Source organism: Balaenoptera physalus (assembly GCF_965194825.1).
Source record: "Balaenoptera physalus genome assembly, chromosome: 13".
NCBI classification, from domain to species: domain Eukaryota; kingdom Metazoa; phylum Chordata; class Mammalia; order Artiodactyla; family Balaenopteridae; genus Balaenoptera; species Balaenoptera physalus.
In genome coordinates, this window is record NC_138892.1 from 5,899,688 (window position 1) to 5,912,777 (window position 13,090).

Genomic DNA, 13,090 nt, shown 5'->3' on the forward strand with positions numbered 1-13,090 from the left:
AACATTTTACAGCCCTTAGGAAACCTCTCAGTCACCTCCTAAGTGCTTCGCCTCGTTAGCACATTCAATCCTCACAACCACCCCGGAGGCAGGGACTTTATACTCCTCCCGTTACACATGAGAAGGCTGGCAGGGTTAAGTCTCTTGCCCTTGGTCACTCTGCTAGTAGCCGGCAGAGCTGGGCTTTGAAACTAAGCAACCTGCCTCCAGGGTGTGCCCTGAGCTCTGCAGCCTGGCCTCGACCACAAGTTCCCTGCAGGCCTCTGTTTCCCCATCTGCAAAATGGGAATCACCGCCCTCACGCAGCACGACCTGCAGACACAGAGGCAGATTTCAGGCGGGGCCTTCAGCACGGGCATCAAAACAGGGCCCAGCCTCTGGGTGGCAACTCAGGGTGAGTTCAGCACAGCACTGGCTTTCCCGTGGACAGAAGTTGCCAAACATTATGAAAGTTGTATAAAAACTTGAGGGCAAGATTTTTATATGCCCTGGAAAGCTCCAGCGTACTCATTCTTACTTCTGGTACTAGAAGTACCGGTCCCAGAAGCCGAGGGAGCAGAAGGGAAAGAAACACCTTTCTTGTCCCTTTTCCTGAACTCTTTGCATTAAAAGAGGGCACCTGAGGACGTAGTTCATCATTTCCTGGGGAAAGCAAATCATGGCAAGGATGTTCCCGGAGCGGTGAAACCTCCAAAAAGCCAAGTCGAAACACGGCTGCTGAACTCACGCTGGAGATGAGTCCACAGCGCGGGCGGCAGGGGTGGGGGGATGTCGTCAGGGTCCGGGGGACAGGCTTTGACGCTGCGTTTTTGGCTCTAGGACCCCTACACGGCCTTCTTTAAGATGGATATGGACAGGGATGGCATCGTCACCATGCACGACCTTCATCGGCTGCTGCAGCACCTGCTCTTAAACCTGAAGGACGAGGATTTCGAGCGATTCCTGGGCCTTCTTGGCTTGAGGCTCAGCGTCACGTTAAATTTCCGCGAATTCCGAAACTTGTGCGAGAAGAGACCGTTCAGAATAGAAGACACCGCGCCTCAGAGACTCATTAGGTAAGAGAGCAGCATGGGTCTGCATTAACGCTGAGTCCACACACGGGTGCAAATGATGGAGTTGCCCCCCAGGAGCTGTTTATTTTGTCTTTTCCTTAGTTCAAGAAAAATCACATTCAGAATTACACATTCAGTGTAGAAAGACTAGAAAATGCAGATACAGGTTAGAAGATACACCTGATCTAAGCACCTGTGAACATCATTTTTGTATTTTAAGGTGTATCATCCCCGTCTTGTTTCTTTGCACATAAATATATACATATATGTTTTTCTTTTTATGAGCCTGGGGTCAGATATATACACGTGTTGCTCAGCCTTCCGAGACATTTGGGGACACCGTATGCAGAGGGAGGTGCGCGGTGCTTGTCAGGAGAACACGTGGACTTCCTCCAGGCCCGAGACGTTAACCTGGGCAGTAGGTGTGAACTGGGGAAGCACAGAACACCTTATGGTAATTGATGGATACTGAGTGTCATTTCAGTCTTTTTTCTATGTGCATAAATACACACATATACTTGTATATTTTTCTTCTTATAAATTTGGTGTCAGCCGTGCCAGCTGCTTTGGGAGGTGCAAGGATCCCTTCCAGCCCTTTCCTAGGCAGTGCTCCCCACCAGACCCCTGGCCACCCAATGCCGGCCTCACTCACGGCAGGAAAATCTCTGCGTCCAGCTGAGCTGTGACTCTGTTTGTCTCCTTGGCTTCTCTCAGTAAGAGCATCTGCTCCTTGAAGCGGTAGTGGGTTCCCATCTTACCCGGGACGTGTCACAGTCTGCTCCCCATTGAGATCTGTTGACAGGCGTGAATGAAGTAGCCATTCAGCCATTCCTTTACCAATTATTATAAGTACACTATTAATATTTTTTGAACCGTTACCATCCACTGCATTTGCTGCTACAGTGATACAACGCAGTAGTGGCATTCACTGGGTTCTTCTGCCCTTGAGGTGCTCCCAGCCCCCAGGGGCTACAGGCAAGTGCCCCTTCCACCCGGTAAGGGCAACCCCTGGAAGGGGGAACCCCCAGAAGCCCCTGTCTCTGAGCCAGACTTTGTGGCACTTGGCTAGGCTGCAGAGGCCCTCTGGTCTTGCACTTTAATTTTTCCCTCTGAATTTGCTGGTTTGATTTTGTCTATACTTAAAAAGCCAGCGAGGAAGAAAACAACTGTAGTCTCTTTCTAAGTGAAACGATCATGTCACACGTGAGTTGAACACCTGCTTCCAATCGCTCCATTTATGAGGAGCTTTAATATGAGACTTGATTGCTTAACGTTAAAACAAAGCACAAAAATATCCTTCAGAAAGAACTTTCTGGAGAATGTATGCAGAGTGGATATGGAAAATTTCAACCACAAAGCGCAATCTTCCCATCCAAATGATTCCACCTTCTTAGTTGTATTATTTGTTCATTCATCACACATTTACTGAGGGTCTGCTGTGTGCTGTGTCGCCCCAGGACTTGGAGGTACAAAGATGGATGAGATGAACACTCCCTTTGAGGGGCTCGGGGCTGAACTGCGACAGGTACAAAAATAAAGAAATAGGAGGATGTCTGAAGTGCCACAGGGAGGCGAGAGGCTAAGCCTGCTTGAGGTGCACAGAAAAAGCAGGACATTTCAGTTGGGTCTTGAGGTGTCAGTAGGAGTTTGTCTGGTGCAGGTTACCAGACCGTGGTTCAAGGCCAGGGAACAGCATTTGCAAAACCACGGAGGTGGGAGTGTGGAGCACATTGAGGGAATGGGGAGAGGATGCGTGTGCAGAAGTGGCATGCACAGCGGGAGAGGAGGCCTCGAGATGCAGGAGGGCTGGATGTGACAGGGCTCGAGTGCCAGGCTTGGTCAGTCGGCAGGAGAGGATTTTATGCCGCGGAGTGTGTGGGTCACGTTGTGCCATAGAAACATCCTTCAGCAGCCCCAGAGTAGAGGATGGATATAGAGGAAGCGGCTGGTTCCAGGGAGACCCAGCTTGGGCTCCAAGGGTCTGGTGGAGAGCAAGCTTTGAGACCCCAACCAAGGCACTGCTTTAGAAAGCCAAACCTTCCCATGGCCGGACCCCATACCTATGCTTCATGAAGGTGTATCTTTTCATACCCCACAGCCCTTTAAGGAGGCATCACTACCTGCCTTTGCAGATGAAGGAATTGGGGCCTAGAGAAAAGTAACTGACTCGTCCAAAAGGACCCAGGTGATGGGCGTTGGACAGAGATTGGAACCCAGGATGCCTCTGGGGAGGGGCCACTTCCTCTGCCTGGAGAGCTCGGCCTCTTTCACCCTCCCCAGCCTCACTCTCCGCCAGCCAAACCTAGATGCCTTGCCTTATTGGAAGCCATCCTGCCCTCTCAGTTGGGCCCCTCTGCCTTCTGGGCCTTCACTTTCCACCTGCATCATCAAAATGCACTACTTTTGAAAACTTTGAAGGTTCATAATTTTGTCAAAGAGAGGAAGACCATCTCGTTTGCTTCATAACTGCACATCATTTTTAAATGTGTAAATACCAGTTAGAGCGATTGGTCCAATGACCTGTTTCATTTACATCATCTATTCCCTCCCAATCTATTCTCTTGTTTAAAACACACGGGCCTTGTCCATTTATCTACTGACAATCCACATCAAGTACATAGTGGTACATGTACATCATCAGAGATGAAAGAATACTGTCAAGTGTCCTTTTAGCAGAACTAGATGGTCAGCTTCTTGTCACAAAATATTGTACGATCCAGTCCTTCCTGATGAATGACTAACTAAATGAAAATAACAAATTTCCTTGTTGTTCTTAGACGTGTATCACTTACTCACTCATCAAGAGATTTGGCTTATATGATCAAGTTCACCATCATCTTCTGGTTCATCTAATAATTGCGAAACATTTTCTGATCTCAGTTTTCTTCCCTTTGCCACTTGCACATGAAATAAGAATTCTCAATTTTCAACTACATTCAGTGAAAGCTAACGTAAGACGACAAGGATGGTGTCACTGCCTTCTTTTTACCTTCTTGAAAGATGCTGTTACACTTTGAGCAGTGCAATCAGAAAACTGAAGGATGATGTAATACTGGTGATTCATTTCAATATTGTATCATCCTGCTAGGAGATTCCATCATTTTTTGTTTTCTTCTTATTATTTAGTCTCCTTTTTTTAGCATAGCTAGAAATAATTAATGAGCAATGATTGAATATTTCTTAGAATAATGAAATAGATCTAGTATAATTAAATCAAGATCACTAAGATCCCATGATCAATCATATTCTCAGAGGTTTCAATGGACCCACATGGTAATTGCAAGATAGAAGGAGTTTTATTTCATAAAGAAAATAAATACATTTTTAGTTATTTTTTGGAAGACCTCTAAGAAAGAATAAAAGTCATGAATGCCACTCTTCTATTTTCTCGATCATACAGAATCACTATTTCTTCTTTAAATATTTGATAGAATTCACCAATGAAATCATCAGGTCCTGGAGTTTCCTTTGTCAGAAGAATTTTAACTACAAATCTAATTACTGTAATTGTTAGAGGATCATTCAGGGTTTCTATTCCTTCTTGACTGAGTTTTAGTAATTTTTGTCTTTTAAACTATTGGTCCGTTTCATTTAAGTTGTTAAATTCATAAGAATGAAGTTGTTCATAGTATTCCCTTACTATTCTTTTAATATCTGTGGGGTCTTTAGTGATGTCCCTTTTTTCATTTCTTATATTGGTAGTTGATGTCTTTCCTCTTTTCTTGATTCATTTAGCTGAAGGTTCATCAATTTTACTGATATTTTCAAAGAACCAGCTTTATGTTTCATTTCTTTTTCTCTATTGTTTTTCTGTTTCGATTTCATTGATTTCTATTCTTTATTATTTTCTCCTTTCTTCTTGCTTTAAGTATACAAGAAGTTGATCCTTGAATAACACAGGGGTTGGGGCACCAAACCCCTGCACAGTCAAAAATCTGTGTATAGCTTTTGACTCCCCCAAAACTTAACTACTAATAGCTTACTGTTGACTGGAAGCTTACCAATAACATAAAGTCAGTCAACACATAGTTTGTATGTTATACGTATTATATACTGTATTCTTAGAATAAAGCAAGCTAGAGAAAAGAAAATGTTATTAAGAAAGTCATAAGAAACTTATATATACTACCAAATGTAAAATAGATAGGTAGTGGGAAGCAGCCGCATAGCACAGGGAGATCAGCTCAGTGCTTTGTGACCACCTAGAGGGGTGGGATAGGGAGGGTGGGAGGGAGATGCAAGAGGGAGGGGATATGGGGATATATATATATGTATAGCTGATTCACTTTGTTATAAAGCAGAAACTAACACACCATTGTAAAGCAATTATACTCCAATAAAGATGTTAAAAAAAAGTCATAAGAAAGAGAAAATACATTTATAGTACTGTATTTATCAATACTGTAAGTTTACATTGTCTTTTACAAGATGAATCATCTGTCTGTCAGTACCCATATCAATATTGTCTCATACGGTACAAAACACTGCAGGCGTCATACATTTTGGTGTGTAACTCTAGACATCAAAAATGGAAAGATAATGTGGAAAAGAAATTCATATTTGTATAGTGGTATAACTATTCATGCATTGTTAACAAAGAAGCAGCAATATGATTGCTTTATGGGAGTGTGGTGTAATCGATACAATTGCTTCATGGTAGCCTAGCCTATACACTAAAGAATGAATCATTATAAAATTTTTATAGCATACAGTATTCCAGTCATATTCATAATATTGTATTGGAATTGTTACTCTAAAAAAAACCCACTTGCCTGTGATGATAGGCTGATACACAATTTCTCCAATACGAGAGAGAGAGAGAAACACACTGTACGGTAATATAATTCTTTGAAAGCAAAGTTATAAAACAGGAAGAAAACTAACATATTAATTTTATATTAACTATCACTCACCTTATGCCTATGTAAGGATACACTAGTATCTACATATATTATATTTTATACATTCATGGCATATCTAACTTTTTCTTAATTTTTTTCAATATTTCTAGGCTATGTGGTTAATCTGTGAATTTTTTTCAAATTGTCACAAATCTACAAAAAATTTTCCAATATATTTATTGAAAAAAATCAGCATATAAGTGGACTCGTGCAGTCCAAACCTGTGTTGTGCAAGGGTCAACTGTAGTTTGCCCTCCTTTTTTATTTTCTTAAGCTGAAAACTCAGATTTTGTATTTGAATTCTTTCTTTTCTATATGAGCCCTTAATGCTATCAGATTCCTTGTAGGCACTGATTTAGCTGCATTTCACAAGTTTGGATATGTTATAGTGTTCATTTTCATTCAGTTCAAAATATTTTCTAATTTCCCTTTAGACTGTTTCTTGAAACCTTGGATTATTTAGAAGTATGGTTTTTTTTTCAAAATAATTCCATGGTTTCCAACTATCTTTCTGTTATTTATTTCTAGTTTAATTCTGTTAAGTTTAGATAACATACTTCGTATGATTTTAATTCTTTTAAATTTGGTAAGGTTCGTTTTACGACCCTAGAAATCGTCTGTCTTGGTGAACATTCCATGTATACTTGAAAAGAATGTATATTGGGCTGTTGTTGGGTGGAGGGTTCTATAAATGTCAATAAGATCAAGTTGGTCATAGTGTTTAGGTACTCGCCTATTTTCTATTTGTTCTATCAGTTACTGAGAGAGGAGTGTTGACGTCACCAACAATAATTTTGCATCTGTCTATTTCTCCTTCCATTTTTATCAATTTATGCTTCATGTATTTTGAAACTCTGAGAAAAAGTATATTTGTATTTACCATTTCTGCTTCTCTTCTTTTATTTCTCAAGCTCAAAAGTGGCTCTCTCCGCTGTCATTTTCCTTCCCCTGAAGAACTTCTTTTAGCATGTCTACTGGAGACACGTTACCATAGTTTTCCTTCATTGAGACTATCTTTATTGCTCCTTCATTCCTAACAGTTTTTTTTTTCTGGATATAGAATTATGGGTTGACAATTCTTTTGTTATAACACTTTAAAAATGTTGTTCCATTGTCTTCTGGCCTCCACAGTTTGTGAGGAGAAATCTACAGTCATTCAAATGGTTTTCCCTCTGTAAAGTGTCATTTTTCTCAGGTTGCTTTCAAGATTTTTTCTTTAGCTTTGGTTTTCAGTAGTTTTATTATGATGTGTTTGAGCATGATTTTCTTTGAGTTTATCTTTTTTGAGATTTGCTGAACTTCCTGAATCTATGTTTTTCCACCAAATTTGGGCAGGTTTCAGCTATTATTTCCTGAAGTTTTAAATTTTTTTCTGTACCAATCTTTTTCTCTTCTCCTTTCAGTACTCCAGTGACATGGATGTTAGACCTTTTGTTTTTGTATCACAGGTCTCTCTATCATAGCCCTTGGAGATATATTCTTTATTTTTCCTCTATTGATCAGATTAGATTATTTCTAGTCATCCATTTTCAAGTTCACTGACTCACTCCTCTGTCATCTCCATTCTGTCATTGAGCCAATCCAGTGAAAATTTTATTTCAGTTGTTGTTTTTTCCAGTTCTAAAGTGTTCACTTGGTTCTTTTTTTTTTTTTTGACTGCAATTTCTTTGCTCAGAACTTGTCTTTCCATTTATTTTAAGAATGTGTACTCTTACTTCATGGTTATAATAGCTGCTTTTAAATATGATAATTTCAACAGCTGGGTCATCTTGGAGTTGGTGCTTGTTGTCTTTTATCTTGAAAATTGTTGGGATTTTCCTGGTCCTCTGTATATTGAGTAATTTTGGACTGTATCATGGACATTTTTAATGTTATATTGTGACACTCTGGTCCTGTTAAAATCCTTGGTAATGCATTGACTGATTGATTTTTTTTAGGCAGGCAATCAATCCATTTAGTTTCAGAGTGCAAGTCCTGACCTACCTTCTGTGGTTTCAATATCAGTTCAGTTTTCAAAGCCCTTGTAGCTCTATCAGGTCAGCCCATGAGTGCAGCACACAGGAGACAGTCTTAACTACACTGTAGTCAAGTTCTCAAAGCTTTCACTGTGCTGCTTTGGGTTAGTTTCACACGTGCACATCACAGGTGAACCTGGAACTTCCTTCATTCATTTGGGCATCCCTTTTTCTAGCACTCTCTATGATTTCTCCCCACACTCTCCAGCACTCAGGGACCCCTTTTTTGTCCTTCTGGTTGGAAAATCTTAGGTTTTAGCCATTCTGTGCTACTGAGTGCTTCTCATAACTGGGTCCACCTCCAGGCCAACATGGTGGGAGAAAAATGAGAAAGAGAAAATAATGTGGATTTCTCCAATCCTCCTTGAACACAGGGACCCCTTTTACCATCTCCTCTGGTTAGAGAGAAGAATTTCAGTTGTGGGTACCTACTTGGCCAATACTATTGCTGGCACCACCATAGAAGTGCAGTTTTGTAACTGGGCTTGCCTCAGATCAGGAACAGGACAGTAAAAAGAGACAAGAAAGGGAGGATTTCCCCCATGCTCTTTGTACTTCAGGGGCTCACCTTCCTAGTTCTTCGGTCAGAAAAACGGACTTTCTTTTGGAGATTTCTCTGTCCACATCCACTGCACAGTTCCAGAATTAGGACTGCCTTTAAGCAGCCCTTAAGCTGGAGATATGGGAGGAAAAGAGCCCATGAATCTCACCATTATATAAGTCATTCTTCAAGTTTTGATTTCCCTCTCCATAAGCCTCCTATTATGTACTTTTTACTGTCTTCAGAGAGTTACTTTTTGTATTCTGTCTAGAGTTTTTGGCTGTAACCAGTGGAAGAGAGAGGAGGAAGTAAGTATGTGTGTCTACTCCATCTTAACTGGGACTGGAAGAGCATCTCAGGACTCTTGCCCTGCTTGGAACACTGCTTCCCAGGATCACACAGCACCTCCTCATCACTCATGCCTCAAGGAGCCCTGCTCTCTGGTCTTCTTGGCTGAAGTGCCCCGGACCCCGCCCTGGTCCATCATTCTCAGTCACACTCAGTAGCTGAAGTTGTCTGATTCACTTATTTTTCCATGTGTTTGCTGTACATTCCTGCCACCACAGGATGAGCTCCTTGAGGACATGGGTTCCGTTCACCATGCTCATCATTGTGTTTGTAGGACTTAGAGCAGCACATTGTATGTATTTGTGACTGACAGTCTGGCTGATAGGAAGTCTGGATCTGACTGATTGTCAAGATCTAAAGAGGCAGACAATAGGAGAGAAAATAAGTGACTTCTGGAAAAGGCCACAGAAAAACCTTCCAATCTCTCTAGAGGAGACAAGGATATAAAATGGTACAGAGGAGAAATGAATGGGAAATAGGTAGGAGCTCCTGGTTTGAGCACGAGTCACTAAGAAAAATAATCCAGCCTCATAGCCTGGAAAAGGAATTGGGTAGGGAGGCTGCTTGGACATGTGTCTAGACAGTGAGATCAGCTTGATAGTGAGTTGACTTTGCAGAGATAGAACATGCCTCTCAGGACCTCCATCCTTTTGAGGGAAGTCCAGGTACGTCCTCTGGGTTCAGACAGGATTTACGAGGCACCTAACGGTGAAGGCAGGGGAACAGGCATCATGAGGACCTACAGTCCTTTTAAACAACAGTTGTGAAAATGCAACATAATCCACCCAGCCTTCCACAACCTTAGTGGTGAAGTAGCGATAGAAGGTTAGACTGCTTGATCTTTGGATCCTTTTCCGCCCTTGAAATTCCATGATTCTGTGAAGTCCGGTAGACAGCTGGAGATGGAATGGAGAAGCAGGTGAGGTTACCGTGCTAATGGCACAGAAGTGTGGGCAAACCGCATCCAGGTGGTAGCTGGGGGCAGGAGCGGGGATGACCTCTCAGAAGAGTAAATGAGCTTTGGGGTGGAAGGAGAGAGAAGGAGTGGTCGAGGGGGCAGGCAGAGAGGGAGAGTCACTCACTGAGGGCACACCTGTGCCAGGTGGTGGGTGTTCCACCCCATGGTGTCATTTAAAGAGCAGCCTCATGAAGGTGACTAGAGAGGGGAGAGCTGGTTGACAGCGTCACACGTGAGGCCAGCAAAGACCCCCGGACTTGGTAATATAGAAGCAACTGGCAGGTGGCGCAGTGGTTGAGAATCCACCTGCCAGTGCAGTGGACACGGGTTCGAGCCCTGGTCTGGGAAGATCCCACATGCCTCGGAGCAACTAAGCCCGTGCACCACAACTACTGAGCCTGCGCGTCTGGAGCCTGTGCTCCGCAACAAGAGAGGCCGCGATAGTGAGAGGCCGGCGCACCGTGATGAAGAGTGGCCCCCGCTTGCCACAACTAGAGAAAGCCCTCGCACAGAAACGAAGACCCAACACAGCCATAAATATGAAAATAAATAAATAAGTAAAATTTTTTTTAAAAAGCTATAAAAAAAAAAGAAGTAAGTGGCGAATTTAAAGACTGTGTGTTGGGGGGTCTCAGTCAGGGGAGGTGTGCCAGCCGTAGTTCACCTGTGCTCCCCACAAGCTGGCATCTGCCAGGAGAGAAAATGAAAGAGGGCATGACCTCATTTGGTCCATTTCAGCAGCGACATGGGAAGAGGGAGAAGACCCCGCCCAGCTGCAGCGGGTCCTCAGCACCTGCCCACTGAGGAAATGCAAGAAGTTTTGTTTGCCAAACCACAGGAGTCAAAGATTATGTAATTCACCAAAGAAGCGCTGGTCTGAATAAGACCCTTTCCACGTGACACATGGGTCAACAGCACAGTGTGGGCTTCTGCGGTAACGAGGGCCACGGTGTTCTTGGTGACCAGCGCGTACGGAGCACTGTCAGTCATTGGGGAACCCAAGGAGCGGTCCAGCATAGCTGAGACCAGCAGCAGAGTTTCTTAGAAAGGATTTAAAGGAGAAGCCACATGAAGAGCAATGATTACTGCTTAATTTGTTGGTTCCAGTGCTGTGCCCTGCCGTCTGCTTTTAAAATGTAGGACAGTAGTGGGATGTTCCAGGAGGGCCTTCTCTGGGACGCTGCAGGCTTCACTTTCCCCAGGACCTCACACAGTGCCTGGCACTCCAGCGGTGCTCAGCAGAACTGCTCTCATTGAATTGCAATAGACACGTGAAGTGAAAAGAAGATCCTGCGTGCGTAAAAACCATGGGTGGCCTTCACCTCTGTGAAATGTAGTACTTAATGGATCCTTTCCTCTGAGCAGTGAAGTTCGAGGGGCTACCAAAACTGTAGCTTCAGACGGAATGACAACGGTGAGAAAGGCTTTCCTCTGGCATGGGAGGGCCCTGAGTTTGAGTGCCAGGATTCCCGGTACTGGCTGTGCAATTTCGGCAGGCGACTTCACCTCTCTAAACCACAGCATCCCCTTTTGCAAACTGGGGTGGCAATGCCGGCGCTGGTGTGAAAACCCAGATTCGGTAGTTCCAGCCTGACTGGTCACAGAGCTTGTGGAGGCCACGATTACCCTAAAACCACAGTGCTCCCCACCTGGCATCACATACAAAGGGTCAGCTACAAAGCCGCGTCTTTGGGGATCACATAAACCTCTGACTGCTGCATTTTCTCAACTGGCAGCCTCCTGGTTGACTTTAGATTTTTCTTCCTTACGAGCAGCTCACCTGCTAGAGCGTGAATAACACCACTTCTTTAAAAGGGCGACGTGGGGCTTGTGTGCTGGCCCCACCCTGGTTTTCCAGGTTCCCTTGAGGGGAAGTTCCTGTGAGGGTCCCTGTGGGGCCTCGCTCAGGTGTCCCCCTTACTCACCGTCAGGCAAGACGCACTGATCACCCACGTGCCTGTGCGCGAGCGTGGTTCCAAGCAAGGCGACCGCGGAGAAGGAAGTGGCGAAGGGTTTTACAGGGTTTCACGCGCCCCTAATTTGTTTTTGTGATTGGAAGAATCCAGGGCACCCCAAACTCCTTCAGCCACAGTCTTCACTGCGCCCCGTGGAGGCCTAGCCACAGTCTTTTTTTAAAGTGTCTTCGGCGCCCATCATTCTGTGAGTAAACAGAGTTTTGATCATTTTACATCCCACAGACCGAACCTTTGAACATGAGCTGAGACAGAGTCTGTAGGTCACGTTCCCACAGTGTTCCTGGACTGTTTGCTTTGGTCTGCGTGATCGCGCCAACGTGTGCGTTCAGGAAAAAAAGTTTTTAGTTGTCTTCATCCGAAGACGATGTGGTAGTGTGTTTTTTATCCCTCTGGGAATAAATGAGCCCTTTTTGTTTTGTGAACTGCAGGAAAAGTTGAACAGCATTTATCTGGAAATAAGCAAGGACTCCTAAAATTTAAGATTTCCCTAACATGCAGCTGGGGAAATAAGACTGTATTTTAAGAATTAAGTTAGACCAGATGTGAAATAGCAGACTTTAACGCTATCTTTGAAACAAACTGGGGTAGGGGACTCCCTTGGGAGATTAATGAGTCCATTAAATTTAAACAGATTCATTTTTTTTTTCTTTTAAGACCAAAACAGAAGGTCGCAGATTCAGAACTGGCTTGTGAACAAGCACATCAGTATCTTGTTACCAAAGCAAAAACCAGATGGTCAGACTTGTCTAAGGTAAGAAAGTGATTATTTCCTTAAAAGGAAAGGGAATCTATTTCAATGTTCCAAGATCATTGGGATGAGGGAGCTATTTTCCATCCAGTCACTAAGATGGCAAAGCAACTTTGTATACCAATCTAGGGACTCCTTTTTTTCTTAAAATACTTTTTCAAAATAGATTCTCACATTCAAGGTCAATTGATCTTTAGAAAAATAAGTAATTGTAAGAGTCACGTGGACTGAAATTGCTGGCTTTATCTCAGGTTTGATATAAATTAAAAATTTAAATGAAAAATGTAAGACGCTATCATTCTTGCTTTTACACAGTTATAAACATGCTTTTTAAAGAGGTATTTCTTCCTGTCTTGCTAAAATTATAGAAAGCATAGTTTGAAGGTGAATACCCTCCATGTGCAATTGGGTAAACTGTGATTATGGTGTCAGGATGGGAAACATACTCTTAGCAATGGCAGCTGTACCTGCAGGACAGTAGATCTGAAATGCAAGCCTGGGTCAGCCTGAGGTCTAGGATATGGGGTCACCACTTCTCAGTGCAACAAGGA

At 43.3% G+C, this 13,090-nt stretch overlaps 1 protein-coding gene across 1 annotated transcript in view; it reads left to right on the forward strand.

Moving 5' to 3' along the window:
- Positions 1–13,090, forward strand: part of EFCAB6 (EF-hand calcium binding domain 6) — a 252,788-nt gene that overhangs the window by 161,968 nt on the left and 77,730 nt on the right. Inside the window, exons 20-21 of the mRNA XM_082420556.1 lie at positions 820–1,055; positions 12,446–12,542. Coding sequence (XP_082276682.1) covers positions 820–1,055; positions 12,446–12,542 — 333 coding nt within the window. The remainder of the gene's footprint in view (positions 1–819; positions 1,056–12,445; positions 12,543–13,090) is intronic.